Source organism: Patagioenas fasciata, chromosome 4 (assembly GCF_037038585.1).
Source record: "Patagioenas fasciata isolate bPatFas1 chromosome 4, bPatFas1.hap1, whole genome shotgun sequence".
Taxonomy (NCBI): Eukaryota; Metazoa; Chordata; class Aves; order Columbiformes; family Columbidae; genus Patagioenas; species Patagioenas fasciata.
Window position 1 is genome coordinate 44,540,402 of NC_092523.1, and position 20,278 is coordinate 44,560,679.

Consider the following 20,278-nt stretch of genomic DNA (forward strand, 5'->3'; position numbering starts at 1 on the left):
AGGTACTACACAGAAACCTGAACAAACCAGCTTTCAGGAAACAATTGAGAAAAGGGCTATGTATATGCAGAGAAATAACTGAAGTCTGAATTTGCCCTGCCTGGGTACACTCCTTTCAAGCTTTTTGAGCACTGAAGCGCTGCCTCCTTCCATTGTTTCTGAAGACTGCATACAAAACACTTTGGGAGGAAGGAAATGGGTGGTACTATGTTCTACAAAGGAGCAAAGAGAAGCTGTGTGAGAAAGCAGCTAATATAAGCAACAGGAAGAGGTTAATAGGGTGAGAGAATTGTGCATCTAAAGAACAAGAGAGGCGTGAGAAGCAGGAAAAGCACGTATTTGCTGGGAAGAGAAGCAGCAGCTAAGTACACCCTTTCTTATTCAAGAAAACTCTTAAAACATGAATGTTTTGTTGTATCATGTTGAAGAGCAATAAATACATAAGCCTTATGAACATGAATTTCAAGAAAATCTTTGCTATGACACTTTCACAAATACAACAACTGACTTGCCAAATAAACTTCATGTGGACCAAGACCCAGTATGCAAATTTCAGGAAGCTTGGTGATTTTGCCAACATCATTATTTGAACATAAGACAAAACAAAATACAAAACTCTTTAACAACTATTATATTCAGCCTTAATCAGAGAGGGACCTCCACCAGTTTTCAGGTCCATACAGCTTAAACAGTTGCACTGTGCTAATACCTCCACTCACATCACATGGACTCAAAGGCATCACACAGAACCCAGGGACAGTCAAGTTCTTTAGCTTAAGGAGTCAGGACTCCAGCTTTCCTTGGAGGTTGCATTTCACAGACCTTTAAGTTTTCTTGTTCTCCTCTAACTCTGACAAAAAGGCACAGATTTTGTCAAAGTACAGTACTGAAACCTGGCTAAAATTCTTCAGCCAAGATCTCAGCTGATGTTACAGAGTGAAAAAATCACTTATTTCATAGGTCGCCCAAAATACAAAAGCTGGCCAGGATGTGTGTCATCAACAATATTCTATGAGGACTTGATGATAGGATAATCAGAGTGAGAAAAATAGGATAAAATTCAGATAAAAAGGCAGATTACACTTCATTTTAAGCAGTAGTTTTAGATCGATATTAAAAAAAATTCAAACTGCACAAGATGCAGAGGGCTACACAAGTTTCCACTCCCCTACCTGTCCTACTGAAGTTTGTCTTATTCGGACAAGACAGACAGGAAGAACGTATGGCCACAGTAAGACATATGCACAGCTTAAAAAACGTTTACTGCAAGAAAGGTGTACATACGCACATGGAGGCTCATTACCTTTTAACTGCTGGGGCTGTAGATCAGTCGTCCAACTAAGAAAGACAGCAAAGCCTACCTCTTCCTTCAGAGCAAAACATTTATTCAAGGGGCTTTGTATGAGGGTGCCCTGAACTGCCAAATCAGAACTACCCTTCCAGCTCTACACCAAAGTTGAAAAGCAGTGCCTCAGTCAGGAAAGCTGCTTTCTGTCGGTGCAATTCCCTGTTTTACTTGGACTCTGACCACAGACACCCAGGAAGCAAAACCATCTTGGGCCACACAGACTATCTGCTGTTGGAAAAAAACCCAAACAAACAAACAAACAAAAGCAACAGTTCAGATGATCTTGTTACACAAAACTCAATAAAAACTTGATTTAAAAAAACCCTGTATTTCTCTAGTGATGAGAAAAGCCTCCAAAAAGATTGAACACACCACCTGGGCAATTTATCTCTGCCACAGCTACTGACCCTGGGGCAAGTGCCAATTTTTTTCTGGGACCGTGTCAAAATAATTTGGTGATGACTGAAAAGGCATTTTAAACACAACTACTCTGGTGAAAGTTTCAGTTTAAAAATACTTACAAACTGTACCTCTCAAATGCCTTTAAATAACGCTGTACTAGCTTCTTTTTCACTGCAGACAATGTAGTTAGAAAAAGTGGATGCTGCTTTAGTATACAATGTTTATATATACATACATACACACACACACATATACAGACACACACCCTGAGTTTTGTTTGCCAGCAAGGGCAAGGGTGCCACAAAGTGATCCCACTTTCAGAGGTTAGGTCACATAGGAAAAAACTACCCATTTAAGGATCCATTAAAAAAAAAATATAATAACCAAAGAAATTGTCCAAACTGCAAGAGAAGACTAAGCACGCCAAGCCATGAGAGAGTGTCACCAAATATCAGGCTCAGGTAGACAAGTCTACACTTAAACAGAAGAACTAGTGATTAAACACCAATGGAATCTTGACACAGAGAGCCCAGACTCATTTCCCCGCAGCGACAATGCAGCCCTGTGTGTTGTCACTGTATAAATTTAATCCCAGGCAAATCAAATGAGAATATTTGAGATTATGCAGCTGGCAGTTGCCAGTAGTTTAACACCTTCAAGGTTTAGAGCTTCTTGTTTTGTTCCTATGATACAACTATGTCAATTGATGAATTCGAAAAAAAACTAATATTCTGGAACCTGGGGCATATATACTCATTCCTAAATAGCCACTGCATATAAGCAAGATGGAGCTGTAAAGATCTTTGTCTTCTAGTAAAAACTACAATTGTAATTTGTCTTCTTTTCAATGAAAAACAAAGTAATTGATTCCATCGTACATCAGCAATAAACCTACTTTCATTCCCCACCTTCTCTCAAAACATGCCATTAATAGATACAAGACTGTAAACTTAAAGACAACCTAGGGATAAGTGACCGAATTATACTAATCATCTCGTACGGTTTCTTCTGAGGGAGTCAGAGTAATTTTAATAATGTTCATATTTTTCTCAATAGATGTGTGTTAATTAATATTAGACAGGCTGTTGCTGCTATATAAGCTTTGTCCACAGAAGTATTTCTTGCTGTTTCATCACATACTAAGTAATATATAAGGTATTAATACTTGCAATTAAATAATCACTTGCATTCCCCAGACTTGATTTTGTCTCAACTATTGTACAATCCACACGAGACAGGAAGTCTGGAACTTTATTACATTTCCTACTAGTTTTGAAGCAAACTGTTTTGTTTTACAGTAGCAATACTGTTCCATACTTTAGGTGGAACAAATATTTAAGTCCCAGATTTGTAAAACATGCATGCTTCTCCATATGACCCAGGTTAATACACTGAAGCAGTACCTCAGCTTTTAAGAATTTGATGGCTGACCCCAATGTGTAAAGTACTGCATAAAGAAGTAGCCTCTGCCTCAACAAGTTTCAGTAAAAAGCTCATAAAAGAGTACAGATAACTGAATAACATTTCTGCAGACAAAAAAATTTCCTTAGATTTCAGTGTTCAGTGCAATTTTTGTTAACGTAACACAAAATCCCAGCAACTGGCAGTTACTTGTCCACATCCTGCTGCATCCACATGATAAGTACAACATCCAGCCCACAGGTACTAGAACAACCATCAAATCTGTTTCATAAGAAGTCATACCATAGCAAGGCCTTTACTTCTACTGAACTGGTTGTTTTGTTAAGTGCTCCTTATCTCTCAATCCGCAATGAATTAAGCTGTGTGTATTAGACAATGAGTGTCGAGGATGTCTCTACATAATGTGTTCTAAGAATATTAATTACAGAAGGGACACAAACAGGAGAATAGGTAATGCTGCCTAATTCAATACTGTATCAAGCATGTTGAAAAAAAATTGAAAGTGTGCAAATGGTTCACATACTTCACAAGCTGATAAGAGGAATATTACCCTAACAATGCACCTTTAGTGTTGCCAAAGGACATGCTTGGAGGGAAGATATATAAAAATGTACATTCATTCTATCAATGTCAGAACCAACTGCAATTCTCTAGCTTGTTGAAATGTACCCAACAAGTATTAGCCACAGATTTACAGAGATTAGTCCCACCCACAGATACACCCCATACAAATCTAATAGTCTCCACAATTTCCTTCCTTTCAATGCTGGAGATTCCAGTGATTAAAAAAAGAATGTTTGAGACCTATATTTTAAATTATTTTTAACTTCCTTATGATTGTATTTTAAGCGTGAGACATTTCTAGAGTTTTGTTAGAAAGACTTAAATCTAAATAGAGCATTTTGTTGTTTCTCTTGGCAATGAACTAATTTTTAGATCTGGAAGTAACACCTGTCAAGCATTTTAAAGCTAAATGAGATACAGCTGATAACAGCTTTAGCCATGACATTTTAACCCAGTCTTCTGCATACTACTGAAAATAATGAATCTAACATCTGGAAAAAAAAAACTACAGATTTGACATTGAATTATTGTCAGCTTTTATTACTGGTGATGCTATTGGGTGATCCTTATTACTTGAAATGCCTTCTTTGGTAAAAACACAAATGGATCACTTTCCATACATGTTATGACATGTATTCCTTACTTTTCCACCATACAGAATATAAAACCAACACACTCCTGCCTTCAAAACTGTTTGCATTCTATATAGACCTAAGATCATATGTATGCTCCTTTCTTGGCATCTCAAATATTTCTGCTGGAGACACACAACATATCAGTCATTCTCATTCAGCAGTACACACACATCAAATGTTTCAAAAATCATCAGCAGCACAACTGTATATTAAGAAAAACTCCACACACCAGTGGTTTGCCCACATCACTTGGCAATGTCCCTTTAATATTAATACACAGAGAAGTAAAACTTTTTCATAAATTTGTTCAAGTATGTGGAACATGTAAAATGCATAAGAATCAATATGGACTTCATTAATGTTATATTTATTTATTTTCCAGCTTCATACAAACTGGATGTAGAAGCATAAACATAGTACATTTCTACCATTTTCAACAAAAATATAACCAATATGTACAATTATTGTATTAAAAATACAAAAGGGATACAGACTCCACCAATGTCTTTCTAAAAGACATACAGGTACAAGTAGTATCAAAAGTATGAGGAAATCACCAGTTAATTGTACATTCTGCACTTGACATCACAGAGCGAACTGAGTTTAGCAGTCCTATGGTCTACAATTACTTAATGCTTATATAACATTTGTGCAACTTGTGATAGAGCTAGAATTTTGTATTTCTATATGCACGAGGTCCATAGCCTTGAGAATAAAACTGGCAAATAATGCATATTACATGTAAAATTACAAATGCATAATCGACAATGTGATATATAAGCAAATAGACAAAAGCTATGATTACAGAAGAGAGAATTAAATAAAGCACTGACATTTGTTTGATACAGTGAAAAAACACTGCAATTTGATCTTTAAAAGTTGAAGCTATTTACGTTTATCTACTGATCAATATGATCAGCTGAGTTCAATGGAAAAAAAAAAAAAATCCAAGACCAGCAGTTCCTCACATTTGAGTACTACTCGGATTGGCAGCCTTCACTTCTCCGGAGTCTGTGCAAAAACAACACAAAAATAGAGGGGAGGGTCATTTCAGTCATTATAGGGTTAATAGCAGCTGTGAGCAGGTGGTTGCTACACATTGGCCTTCTCTACACATGCAGTGTTTCCATGAAGCCATTAACAGTTGTGACTATTTCCGCATTGCAAAGGCTGGCAAATCTAAACGTGTTATTTTTCATTACTTAAAGGCTCGTTTATCCCCTAATGCCAAAGTCAATAGATGGAGGTTATTAGATCAGTGTTAACAGCTGACACAAGCTGTGACATCCCAACTTGCCTTCACTGCAATGTTATCCAGTTAATTTTTCTTTTAATAGAACTACTATAGAGTAAAAAAAAAATAAAATATATATATATATAACTTAAACATGGGGTTGCCATCTGTCTCATTAGAATGGGAGGGACACTTGCAGTATGCCATCCTGTATTCTACAAGGCACAGGTATGAGAGACACAGTGTCCTCTCCTGTCACCGGCCAGTTGCAAGCACATTTCTGCATTCACACTAGACCTGGCTGGGGATGCCATTAATTCTAACGTTTACAAATTTTTGAAGATTCCAGGGTGGGGCACATTAAGAGTGAAGTGAGACTGTCAAGGAAAGGCTGCATCCCGCAAATTCTGCCTTCCCATCTGCCCTGCTCCGCCATGTGATAGCAATATTCCTTCCAGGAGCTCAGGCTAGCAACCCTACTTACAGGCATGAAATAATACTGTAATTACTAAGCAGATGCAATATTTGATCTCCGAAACGCAAACATACAAAATCGTAACAAAGGCATTGTAAACAAGCAAATAAGCACTGCCTCCTTGAAGGATTTCAATGCATTTTTCTCTTTGTACGTTAAAGGCCCAATGTAATTTGACAACTAGCTTATCTCATTATCCCAATGAGACTAAGTGCTAGGATTGTGATTAAAATCTAAAAGGAAGATTAAAAAATAACCCTTCCAGGCATTGGGAAGTGCAGCCAGAGTTAATCATCCCGATGTGATGATCTTGGAATTTGGAATGATACTGTGTGATGTGGCAGACAGCGACAGTGGTAGCTTGGAGATTGCTGCACTGTGCATTTCAAGCAACACAGTTTGAAAAGTGCCAGGGCGATTTCTTCACAGTATTTCACATGCAAGGGGAGAGGGGACAGATGGGGGAGGGGCAGAGGAAGAAGCCCCATGCTGCTTTAAGGCAGGGAAGGAGGCAAATAGGTCCACCATCCTTTAACTATAGTTCCAAGGCTCCTATTCTAGGGACGTCTTCTTGTGCTCTCCTTTAAGGTGGCTCACTCTGGATCCAGAAAAGCCCCAAGTCTTAGACAGCAGAAACTTGTTCATCTTCTGCAAACACAACAGGATAGGGGAAAATAGAATTTAGTTCATATCGAACAAGACTGCTACTAAATGAAACAATCTGTACTATGCTCACCTGATGTCCATTCATTGTATTAGGTATATATTTTAAACCTATCTTAATATCTGTACATTTCAGGTCTCATGAGAAGTATGCTTTTGTAATTTTGCTCCTGAAGAAAATAGGGTGATTGCTATAACTGAGCTAAGTGCAGTTCCTCAGCCCAAGGAACACAACAGCTACTCCTAGACATCCAATAGCTTCATTAAGCCATCTTAGATTTTCCCCTGAATATACCTGTGATTTATTTAAATTAAGATTGCATAAAACTTGAGTGCAGTTTTAGTCATCATTGGTAGAAATAAAATTATCTGTTATGGTAATTCTCAAAGTTTGAGGCAATTTAATAGAGGTAGGCTTCATTTTTTCCATCACGTTCAACTGCAGAGTTCATCCTGCACATAAAACCTTAGTAACTAAACAGGGAGGGAAGTAGAACATTAGCCTTTCTATCATTAAGCAAAACAAAGCATTCAAACATGTAATTTGGGAATTGCCTTGCCTAAATTTTGAGCACCTAGCCCTAAAGATGCAATCCAGCTATGCTTTCACTCCACAGAAGAACAGAAAGACTATGTCTACATAGTCTTTTTATCATTATAGCTGAGCTAAAGCATAAGATACAGATACACTGGGGCAAGCGAGGCAGCAAAAGGGTAGTGGGCTTGTTATGTGAAGCAGTTGGTGTGGATGACCAAGTGTCCACAATGTAAGAGTTTCAGGTAGAATGCAAGTGACCATCCAAATAAACCTGAACAATGATGCTCTATGGGGTGGATGGGCAGGTATTCTATAGACCAGGATACTTTTTCAACCATTAAACACATGGTTAGTGCCAAACATTAGGTATGCTGGAGGCTTCAAGGCAGCCACGTTCATACCTAGTAAACATAGGCACCTCCAGAGAAGCTGCCTAAGCCAACTGCTTGGTTGTCCAAGATTTAGGTGGACCTACATTCTAAATTTTAAATTATATTTAGGATGAACTGAATTCCTCCCCTTCCAAAAAGTTAACAAATAGCAAGTTATGAAAGATGGAAGAGAGCACAAATTATGGCAAGGATTTCTATGGCAGAACACATTTGTGTAATTTGCTTTACGTCTGTGCAAGCGTTGACTGTTTTTGCATGCAGCACACTCAAAATCTAATAGTTAGAAATTTACCATCTTCCTCTGTGGAAAACCCTTGAGATGGATAGTGAGCGAGACGGGGATCTGACTCATTTGGTTTATGCCACTGAGGTTTGTTCGCAGGCCTGCCAGCTGAATGGCCATGTGACTGCTGCTGTGGAGCTGATGTCCCATGAGTCTCACATGTCCGTGCCACCATTCTAGACCTCTGAAGTGCTATGTTGTAATCTGGAGGCTTTCTGGTTGGATGAGAACCACCTTCGGCAAACTCAGCAATTGGTATTCCTACATAACCAGGAGGAGTTGGAGGCGGTTCCCGATATCGACCTTCTTTTCGTGCTGCAGGAAAAACAACAGGTTATTATAAGAGATACTAAGAGGAAAACTGCTCAAAGGAAAATAAACAGTGAAAGTTAAATATGTATAAACCAACTCAACAGCTCAGGAGGAGAAAATCTAAAGGACAAAAGTTAAATACTATATGGTAGACAACAAGGTCCTGTAAAATAAACCATGCAAGAAAGCATAGAATACACAACACACACAGGATATATCTATTCTTTCAGTAGTGACACATTAGTCTAATAAAATTCAGCAAATTACATGGGAACTCGCTCAAACTTAGCAACTGAAGGTGTTCCATCAACTGTATAGAATAAAACATACACTGATCAAAGTAATATGGAAGACAAATGGCAACCATCAGGAATACTGGCATCTCCTCAAGCATGTGACTACTGTAATCCAGAAGATGGGTTTTGTACCTAAGAGCTGTTAAACTCTTTTGTTTTTAGCATCTTTCAGAGGAAAAAAAGCAGCACCTGATACATTACTTCCTCCTACAGATCTTACCACTTAATGAGACATAAGTTACATTTCCAAAAGGTAGAAAAGTGGGTTTCATCTTCATACTTTCTGTATGCATTACTGTCCACTGCTCTTTCAGTTGTATTCTCTGCAAAATTACAACTAGAAGTATGCCCATATGAACAATGATTGACAAAACCTAACTCTGGGCATATTTCAAAGTTCTCTCTTGCAGAGAACTTCAAGGGAGGAAGCAGCAATTAAGAATGTTAAGCATCTGCAGGGACACACAAGCAAATAGGGCTGACTCTGTTTTGGAGTTACGTGCTTAAAGAACTCAGTTGGGGCTTTGATACTGAACACCTTCTATGGGTCTAGCCCTTTAACATATGACCACTTCACTTAGAGTATAAAGGCAAATATAGCAGGAAATACCATTGACAAAGACCATTTACTCTCCAGCTTGTCATACACCATATATTCTTGAGCAAGTGGTGATGACAACATCACTCTGCATTACCCAGCATGGAATTGACTAAAAGGGAAGCACAAGCTTAAAATGGACTTGCAGTTCTTGGATGCGAGCTTTTATAGACTAAAAAGAAAGTGTTGGTAATACAACAAAACCAAAAGAGTTTCCAATAGAAACTAAGTATTTTTTTGGACCAACTATTCTAACTGAGCAATGCAGCACGAAGACATCTCTGAGAAATTTTATTCAAAGATTTCTGAAAAGTAAGCCTGATGCAAAAGAAATTCTGTAGAAAAATTCTACTGAAATACTGCAAGAGCTCAACTTCTATTCAGTGCAAAAGAACCATCTAAAAATAGTGGCTTCTGTTGGAGTGAGGTGCAGAGTTACATTTGCAGGATAATTAGCCAATAGTATCAAAGTGCATGAAGTGTGTGGCTTAAACTTTCAGATTCTCTTTCACATTCTCTAAAGTCTCAAAAAATGTAGTGGAAAGCACAGCCTTGGAGGCAAGTTTGGACATGCTCTTTCCACATTTTGGTGGAAAACAAGGGCTCCAAATAGTAAAATCAGAGAGCAGCATGAATCAGAACGTGGAGTCCTGAACTGAACAGCTCCCTCCTCTTCATAGTTCAGGGATTCAGATCTGCACCCCAGTTTGAGGCAACGGGCCACTGCTAAGCAATATACTTAGGTAGAAAATGGAAAAGCAGTTTATCACAGTGGTCTCAGCATGACCTCAATCTGGCAGACTACTTCAGCTGTATCAGCGCAAAACGGCTTTTAGATATTTTTTTCTTGTTAACCTGAAGAAAGGCAAAGTGAGGGGGAATGAAAAAGGCAAAAATGCAGAGGTCTTGGATGGCCCAAGGACTGGGATAAGTAACAGGAAGAGTAAGAGAAAAATGGTAAGTACTGCCAGAGACACCTTCCTATTAATTTCTATATTATCTGTCTTTTGTTGAATGATTAAAATGTATTTCAGCTCCAGTTTCTTAGGAATCACTTCAGTTTCAGCAGTCCAAAGAAACATCTCAGTTGGTAGTTAAGCATAAAGTGACACCATTTTCAGAAGTAAGAAATATTCTGAATTATCAAGCAAGTCGTACAGATGTATAAAGTAAAAGGCTTCTAAAAAAATCAGGCCACATTCATTAAGATATCTAAATATAGAATGTGGAGCCTTACTGTGAAGAGAAATTCACATTTATGAACAGACATCTAAATACATCAACCTCTCAAAACACTGTCCAGTAGTGGAGCTATTTTTTTTATGTATGGCAGGCTCTCTTAAAACACAAAAAAGCCGCCAGAACTGAGAATCAACAATAAGTGATATTTTGCCTAGCAATAAATGCACCATTAAAGAATAAAATTTGAGAGACTGCAAAATGTTTGGTTTTGCCTTAAAAATGGAAAAATCAAACCAGACAAAAAAAAAAGCAATTTTAGAACAATATGAAGAACCATGAGCAAATTAATTAAAATACTTGATGGTAAACAAAACTTAACTTACCAATGAGCCCCTTTGTACTACTTGATGATACTGCTATATGAGTGGACACGGGAGCTGGCTTTGACTCCTCTGCTGGTACAGATGTTATGCTACTGGTTTCAGCTTCAGTTGAAACATCCTTCCCACCCCTCCGCTTTATGGTACCTGTATCACCTTCCGAGTCCTCTCCCCAGTATCCTGTTGAGGATGCCCAGCTTGCTCTGGACTGTGCTTGATCAAGGCCCTCCCTGCCTTGACTTTGCCTGCCATACTTTGTGCCATGATCAGGGAACATTAGCTGGTCCATATGACTGCCCGAGGCCCACAGTCCTGCCCCATCGCCTGAACTATCGAAATGAGCATGTCCAAAAGGCAGAGTCTCCCAGCTTCTCTGGTGCTGTATTGTTTGTATGTTGTCATGAGAACCACTCGAACAAGAAGTCCAGCTACCACGGCCACTGTCAGCTGCATCAAGCGAAGCTCTGTCCCCCTGATCCTGTGATAGCTCTTCTGTACTAGGAGAGGAAAGCACAGTTGCTCCAGCATACAGGCCTCTGGTTTCTGACAGTGGTGCATATGAGCTAGATGCACATTGACAAGGGAAAAAAAAACAAAAATCCAGTGTTGGAATTGAGGATCATTGACAGGACACATGAAGAATTCAACAATCAAGAGAAAAGGAAACATATTGAAGAGTTGGACTAGATGACCTTTAAAAGGCCCCTTCCAACCCAAAGAACTCTGCAATTCAGCAGTTTGATTTTGAGAATAGAGCACTTTCCTTTCGAGCTCATTCTCAACAAAACAAAACAACAAGTAGCACTGGACAGATTTCCTAATGAAACGTAACACTTCAGTGGAGTCATTTCAAAAGGTAAAATCTTAACTTTGCAGCAGCCCTTTAAGACAGGCAAACTGCATTGACATATATAAAGGGGAACAGACTGATAGATAGGGTTCCTACTGCTTTTCCAGCCATGCAAAGCAAAGGATCAAAATTGGGAAACTGAGTTTTAGCAGGACGCAGCTGGTATTCAGTTAGGTTTCAGCTTTTCAGATTTTTTTGTCTGCTTATGAAACTCTGAAAGCCAACTTTTCAACATTTCTTGCAAATGGAAACGTATTTTAACCTTAATTTTGAGAACACATGGCACTTTGTAAAGCAAGTATACTCTCCATAGCCTTTCAGCAATTAAGTAAGCCTGACACTATCCCTCACATAACAGCAGAGAGAACTGACAAAGTGCCACTTTTGTTTATCAGCTACCCAGGCTCCTGAGATTTGTCCTTCCAGGACAGCTTGCTGTGCAGACTGGAACCCTGCTCTTCCAAATCTTTAAGACATCTGATTAAAGAGTTTGCATAACCTGGGATTCCCAAAGCTAAAGTACACCAGTTCCGGAACAGACCTGCCATCCACAGACCCCACAGGATTAAAAACCCTGAAACCATTCAGAGGACTGAAGCATCCAAATAACAGCTCAGAGAAGTAAGTGGAGACTAAATAGGAGCCGGAGCTGTAATTATTTTCAGACCAGGGCTCACTGCTAGAGGTTTACAGAACTCCTCACAGCACTATCTTCCCCACCATTACAGAAGTTAATTACCTAGAAAATTACCTAGAAAACCAGCAGCCTAATGTGAATCTTAGCTTCCAATTATTGTTGACGAGAAGAAGGCAAATATTTTTGAGTTAGATAAATATGTACTTTTTTATGAAACAGACTGGAAAATTACTAGCTATTTCTGTTCTCAGCTTGATCACTGAATAATTGCATGAATAATTTCTCATCTAAATCAGCTAATCCCACTCTAGAAAACAGGTTAGGATACTAGTCTGCCATAAAGAGGATAAACTACAGGCACTACTAACTCCTCAGATGATGAAGTCTACAGAGGCAGTCTTACTGCTGTAGACCTCATCACACACTTGTCAGAAAATGGAGCATCACCACAAAACACAACATTGGAATAGTAGTTTTAAAGAGCAGAGGAGAAAAAAAAAAATATTTGAGAGAGATACAGGGAAAGTTACATGAACAAATATACAGACACATGCCATATACACACTATATGAAAGCATAATATAAGTAAGCACAAATAAAATTCCTACCCTAAGCTGTATTGATCTGGTTCAATCATGATTCTTCTATCAATCCTTCCCACACCAAGATTTGTCTCCACGATGCTGACAGAATGCCTCTGTCTCCTCTCATCATGCAGGGAGACTGGCATAGAGTCAAAAGAGGAATTGCTGACAATACTAGATCTGGAAGAAATTTCGCTGTGACCAGAATCTGAAAAGTTATCCACCGTGCCACTAGGAGCCAAAGTATAGCCTGTAAAGGGAATGTCACATTAATCAGACTCTCTGAGAAGATTTGTCAGTTATTGCCAGGCAGCTGGCAATACTGCTACCACAGTACCTCAAAACTACCATTACATTTACACAGAAGCAGCACTGCAAAAGACAAAGATACATAGCAGAACTGTGTAACACCGTGTATTCTGTCTCTTAATAAGAGGTTTAAGACTGGGAACATGCACTACTCATTTAGAAACCAAGTGCTCGCTTTCCTTCCTCTCTGCTGTCCACCCTCAAATTATTTTTGAGCGCATCATGGTACTTGCATCCCTTCATTATGAAATCTCACTTCTCAAAAAACTGCCTGTACATAAACATCATCACCAAGATTGAAATGAAAGAGATGCTTTAGACAAGATTCATGCTTAAAGCAATTCAAGAGACCCCCTCCCACAGTTTCTGTGTTCTGCAAAGCTACACTTCAGCAATGAACAGTGGACACAACATGAAGCACAGATGTCTGCACCGACTATTACCCCTCTTGCCTGAGACAGGGACTGAAGTGTTTTTTAGTAAAGTTTAAAAAACCATATTCGAGATTTTCAGGCTCTCTTTGTGGTCCTTGGCTAACTAATTGCATTCCAAAAAGACAATATTCTATAGCATATATTAACAAAATTATACTGTAATTTGGTGGTAGCATTGACACTGCCAGACTGAGATAAAAATCTGCAAACCATTAAATGTCACACTGGCAAATTCATTTTTTGTTTTAGTTTAAACAAAGTTGGGTTGAATGTTCTTGCCAGCTAAGTTAAAGATCATTAAACAACATAAAAGTACAAGTAACTGCAGTTTTCATTTTTTGCTTTCAATCTACATGTGTCAAGATTACAATTTATCCTAATTCACTTGCTGTAAACACAGAATTAATGCTGCCAGATTTGCCTGAAAGAACATACCATTTTTGCCTGAAAGAGCATACCATTTGCTTCACAACACTATCAAGCCAAGGATTTTTTAATATTTATAATCATATTTACAGTTTGTTTTTTGCAAAAAATAAAGTACTCTTCCCCACTATGAGCCAATACAGAATCTCAATTCCTTTTTAAATAAATGCGCGGGCCTCATCCAATTTATATAAATTCACTCTTTGTAAACACAGTGTTCGGGAGAAATTATATTTTAAGATATCAGGATGATTTCAAGTCCTTGTAAGTCTTCTCTACATAACACCCTCCTCCATCTGACCTTAGTAAAGATCACTTCAATAGAGATTTCGCATAGACATTTTTACTTTCTTGCCATATTCATCTTTCCTCTTTTCAGATAACTGGAGGTATTTTTTCCCCTTTTGTTTCCATAAGCCCCACCCATCCTGGAGGTCCTCGGTGAATTGTTATTCTTGTTACTGTTCTCACTTCCAAGAGGAGAGAAGGAACTGGTGAGATCCTTTAGTCAGGAGCCATAAGGCCTCAACTGATCGGCACTGCCGCCTACCACATTAAGAAAAGGGCTTAGCTATTCATTTGATAAGAAAGTAGATAAAAGTGATAGTCACATAAGCTTCAAATCCTTCTCTAAACTGTACAGGGATGGTAAAGTTATTGCTACAGCGAAATCTCCAACACACTCATCTCTTTAGCATTCTGAATTTCTGTTATGGGCACTCAACCTTAATATATATGTTTTATACAATTTATATAATTTTACATTATGTAACTGTTAAACTGAATGTTTATGAGATTCTGAAGAGAAGAACTGATAAGTTATCAGCAATACAACTAGGCTGTCACACTTCCAAAGAGACTTGTTTTGATTGAACTATGGTAAATGCCACCATTCCTTTTTGTAAATTTATAACCAGAAAATGTACAATGATAAAAACAAATCGGATTTAAAAAAAAAACCCTTTAAGGTACTAAATTCACTTTAAAAAATAACTCTACAAAGTCATTCAAAAAGAACTCACTCAAGGAACCTCTAATGTGTAACATCAGTCCTCAAATATCCATATATACTGTTCGAATATTTCATCAGGCTGCTATAGTAAAATGTTGTGTGTTAGTGATTTGAATCCCAAATATCTTAAGCCTGCCTGTCATACGTAGGTCACATCCCATAGAGATGCATGATCCAGCAAACAATACCTTTAATAGGGGAATGTGCTCAATGTGGTACAAAGATTTTAAATTTCAATCTGCACATCCCTCCTACTGGCAGGAAACACTGACGATGGGAATATTTTTGTCAGAAGCAGCTGCAATGACAGTGACCTAATGCATCAAATCCTGTATCAAATCAGGTTACCTTTCCTGGCCTTTGCTAACCAGGTGACTTTCAGATACCCCTGAAATCAGGTTCCCGGCTGTCCTTCCAGGTATCCCCACTGTGCACTACACTTCCTGCCCTCTTGCTGACCATCTGTGACAAAAACAGGAGCGGCAGTAATTTCTCCTGAGTGTTCAAATTCTCTCTCAGAAATTTCCAAAGCTTCAGGAAACAGAACGAGAAATATTACACGTCTAATACCTTTCCTTGGAGAGCTCTGTGGTGAAGTGGGAGGAGAAGACAGCTGTGAAGATGCACTTGATATTGTGTCTTCAGACTGCTTCTTGTGACGGTCCAAACTTCCTTCTTCAGATAATGAAAGAATTTTCTTTAAAGCTTGTGGAGAGTTAATGCCTTTAAACAAGAATCAGTGTAGGCAGATGTGAATTTTCGACACCAGCTTAAACGAAGCAAAAAGTTTAAACCTACTCCTGTTTAAAACATAGCACTTTATTTCTGCATATTAGTGAGGCTGGTCTTTCATTTGGCCACCTAAAATAAATACTTTGTCACAGAAAAATCAATGCAGATTTGGTATTGCAGAACACTGCCTATACAATAAATAAATCAAGAATATGCATAGCAATGGTTACTGAGAAACCTGAACTAAAATTATGTTGAACACAAACACATGCAAATCTCACTCGTTAGTGAAAGTTTATATAGTAAGAATTTAAACTGTTCTTCTGTTTCTTTTCTATTCAGAGTAGCCTAGAAGGTCAAAGAAAGCTGAAAAGATGATGAATAAGATCAGGCTTACAAAACAGGACCATTCTGCAGCTGCTTTTCTCCCTTTCATTTCTGAGAACTCCCTCTGCACCAGCTTATTTTGGGAAACTAAAGAGTAACAACATCCTAAAGATGATGTATGATGTAAAGATCTAGGGCATCAAGAATCGCTTTTCTTAGGTAGCATTTATCCATCTTTCTCTTTCCCTCCCCCCAAAAATCTACCCTAGAATAGTCTTAAAAGCGAAGATGGAGCTTCCCTGACAGTTTTGCAAATGTATGTGGTACAGCTTATTTTCACGCATTCTACAGAATTTATCTTTGATCTGTGCGATCACAATGCTGCTCTCAATAATTCACAGCTGCTTCATCAACATAACCTAACCAGTTTTCAGAAACTTTCCCACCATGACCAAAATTCAGTCTGTGGTGCTTCAAAGTCCTTTAAGATTAAAATTTAAAGGTAAAATCAACAAGAACTGAAGGAAGATGGAATTGTTTCTCACTCATTTTGCTGCTTCTATGTTTCTCTAGCAGCCTAAGCAGTGCATAACTAATGAAAAGTGAAATCAGAATTATACATGCTACACAAACTGCCATAATCTGCACATAGTACTACTAGAAATAAAGGTCTGAATCTTATTTAATTAAAACTGTCTCTCCGACATGAGCAAATAAACTTCAGAGTACTTAACCAAGTGCTTCACTGTTCCACTTACCAAATGGTGGGAGATCTTTGACTGGCACTTTCTTGCGAGAGGGATAAAGAGACACCGCAGGGACCTGCAGTGCTTGGTTTACTTTATGTTGCTGCTGCTGCTGCTGCACTTTCTGCTGGATGCCTGCCCGGGGAGCCACCGGTGAAGTTTCGGATTTTCCAGCTCGCTTGTCTCCTGTACTCTTTGGCACTTTGCAAGAAACGGCAGAAAGCATGGAATGACTATTAGTTAAAAATATTATGGAAGTTTTAATCTGAGTGTGCAAAGCCCTACAATTGAGAGGTGCTCCAATACTTGACCAATGAATACAGTAGGATACATTTAGACAGAAAAGATGAAGAAAAGATGTGGAGATATAACTCCATTTAAAATATGTACATTATTAAAGAATCTTTGCTCTCTTTCTCAAAATAAAATTTTCTTAAGTTATACTTATCAAAAACATTACCAGAAGTTATACTGGACTGTCATAAGGACTACAACTGGTTTAGAATGGATATATAATTACTATTTGTTATTACCCTGAAGGAAGGGAAGGGCACAAGATACAAGCAGCATTCAGTCAAATCAAAACAAAATCAATTTCCAGAATGGGGTCTCTCTTTGCTGCAACCAGGTACAGTCCTCCAGGTGCTTCTGAAACACCTGGATGTATAAAAAAATTCCCATTTCCCCTCTCATGCCCAAGGTATCCAGGATAACCAACCCTATTCACATCCATAGCCTGAATACATCAGAACTGCAGAGATACTTTTGTTTCCTCCATAGACTTTATACAGACAAATCCACAGAATCCTTGTGCACTTCAGCACAGCATCATCTGAAAAGCCTCATCTCCTATATAAAAGCTTTCTGTCTATCTTGTTAATCTGCAAAATGATTTCCTCAAGATTCATAGATGTTCAGTACTTGCAAATTATCAGAAACCTCATTTTCCACCCCATTGTCTAGTTGCTGTTTGCATTTACTTGCTTGGAGAAGAAGAAAACGAGGTATTATTTATTTAATAGCTTCCTTAAAATTCATAACAAATGCTAATGCTCACGTGTGTTGGTGGCTGGCTCACACTGCAGAGATAGTGTCTGGAGGCTCTCTTCATCCATTTCCAGATCCAAGTTTGAGAGATACTGCTTTACTTTCCGTGCCATCTGAGCATCTTCATACAATTTTTTAGCATTAAGGAAGGAGCTGCGACGGACCCGCTTTTTATGACCACCCGTTTGTGCGACATCCAGCACAGCTGCATTTGTACTGCCCTGGCTGAGAGACCTGAAGTGAAGGGAGGGCAGGAAGAGGAAAGAGAGGAAAGGTATGACTTAGTCCAACACAGTATCAGTTAATAAACATGAAACGTGCAAAAGATTGCATGAATGTCAGTCTATGGTCAAAGCTTTCATGCCTCATTCCAGTAAGTCAAACAGCTATAACAGATAGAAGGACAAGGGTAAGGAAATATTTTTACTTGGTTACAAGCACTATTTCAATTACACACATATTTTAACCTATTCTGCTCCGACTGAGCAATATCACTTCACACATCTAAAAAAGCATTCAAGCTAGCTCTCTCACATAAGCCAGCTACTGAGAAGACTGGAGCATTAGGAAAAGCTCATGCAGTAAGGCAATGCTGACAGAAGACTACAGTTGAGGCTCAAATTTAAATACAGATAAGAAATTCTGAAAGCTCTCTAAATACTTTAAAAATCAGACCACATACAAAATGTACTGTTCAGTTTTACAGAACAGGACTTCCTTCTAACTTGCTAGGTTGAGGACAGTTTTTTGTTAAATAAAATGGTCAGCTAGTTCATGATGAAATAAATGTCATACACATTTCAATGTATGTCTATATGAAAGATAAGCATTGTTCCTGAACTGTTAAGAGTAAAAATGATGGCTGAATTGTAATGTGAAAATAAGTTAGTTTAGCAGATACTGTAAGCTTTAACACTTGTATTTGATTATGGTAGTTGCTTACTAGGCACAAGAAAGCTAACAGCAAGTTCCAGCTATCGCAACCATGCCATTTTAGAATTCCTCTTTTACTGAAAGTCACTTCCTTTGGCAATTTGAATTGGAGGTGCGTGAGAAGAAAACCTCACTCCTATCTACAACCACTTATCTTTGTGTTTAACCTCAAAAGCAAAAGCACTCTTGCCTTAAAATGTACTGTCAGTAAAAAGGAGTTAACAAAAGGAAAAAATGTCAAAGTGCTGGAAAATTAAAGACAGCAAGTAGGAAACAATGCAAATGGTAAGGAAAGAATGAATTTCTGTGTGTGTTGTCTCCAACCACTTACCCCAAACTCCTCCATTTCTTCTTCCTGCAAGTGAGAGCCAGGAAGAATAAAGCATGGGTTTAAGAAGAGACAGAGAAAGATCACAAGCTCAGAAAGAAAAAGACCAGACCTCAGGACAAGCAGTTCTGGAAGCCCACAAACATTAAAAAGAGCCTTGACTTAGGCATACAGTCAGATATTACAAACTCTTCTAGCTCAAATTAAGAAAAAGAGTATGCAATAAGCTGGTCAAACATGAAGCCAAACAGCATTCACTCCACGTTTTCTAAAACCACCAGCTGACATTGCTTCATTCCCACTTCTAAATCAAAATGATAAGGCTGGCACACATCAATGTTTCAAACAGACTAATATGTATGTCTTCAAGGCAGTATCTCCCCCTCCCTCCCACTGACAGAATCTATTATGAAGTAACTGGCATCTAAGGAGTAACATAAAACATTTTAATATATACTCAAACACAAAATGTTATCAATTTCTCCAGTTTTAGAACACCACATAATTTTAGTAAATTGTTAACAACAAACAAAAAACTCATACTGCTCCAAGACAACAAGAGGCACTTGACAAGCACCTCTTGCCAACATCTAGCCTTCTCTCAGCTGGGAAAAGCTCTACCTAATACAACACACTTACCTAGTTCTAAACATTAAAGCAGGATCCATGTTCACAGACGCCATGCGACCAACATGACGTATCTCTTTCGCAATCATTCTCAGCTTCTCAAAATTGACCAAGCCTTCCACTTTTGAATCATTTCCTACAATTAACAATTACCAATATCAGTTATTAGGCAGCAAAGTTAGTCTTCCTCAGCTGATAAAAGATTAGGTACTTCTGCTTTTACCTTCATGAAGGAATGTAAGGTCTTTTTTGATAACAGGAAACAGGGGTATAATGGGGGGCTGTAGGTTTTGGCTGTTAAGGACATTACGATATTTTGCCATATTCCTAGATGGATCAAACAAGTCCTGTAGATCTTGAAACAATTTTTCATACTTGCTTGGAAGCTTTTCCCAAGTAGTTCGGAGCCTTGCAACTGGTGCCAAATTCAGGCCACTTGAAACAAAAAAAAAATACAAAAAAGTTCAAGAACAATAAAAAGAAACAAAAACTCCTAGAAAAGACCATGTTAAATTTTGGTAGAAATACCATATAGCCAGAATAGCATAGTGCAACAATGTCA

The 20,278-nt window shown here is 38.3% G+C and overlaps 1 protein-coding gene across 9 annotated transcripts in view; it reads right to left on the bottom strand.

Moving 5' to 3' along the window:
• Positions 1–4,606: 4,606 nt before the first annotated feature.
• The window catches only part of RAPGEF2 (Rap guanine nucleotide exchange factor 2), a 187,506-nt gene continuing 171,834 nt past the window's right edge, over positions 4,607–20,278 (bottom strand). For 5 of the 9 annotated variants that reach the window (XM_071807744.1, XM_071807742.1, XM_071807746.1 and 2 more), the window contains 10 exons: positions 19,940–20,151; positions 19,729–19,852; positions 19,093–19,116; positions 17,839–18,062; positions 16,794–16,982; positions 15,547–15,699; positions 12,820–13,045; positions 10,728–11,287; positions 7,966–8,271; positions 4,607–5,382 (listed from right to left, as the gene is read on the bottom strand). In XM_071807744.1, coding sequence (XP_071663845.1) covers positions 5,336–5,382; positions 7,966–8,271; positions 10,728–11,287; positions 12,820–13,045; positions 15,547–15,699; positions 16,794–16,982; positions 17,839–18,062; positions 19,093–19,116; positions 19,729–19,852; positions 19,940–20,151 — 2,065 coding nt within the window. In that variant the 3' untranslated portion in view covers positions 4,607–5,335. Of the gene's footprint in view, positions 6,729–7,965; positions 8,272–10,727; positions 11,288–12,819; positions 13,046–15,546; positions 15,700–16,793; positions 16,983–17,838; positions 18,063–19,092; positions 19,117–19,728; positions 19,853–19,939; positions 20,152–20,278 lie in introns of all 9 variants that reach the window. The other 4 variants (XM_065836097.2, XM_065836098.2, XM_065836102.2 and 1 more) reach the window with 2 other exon arrangements.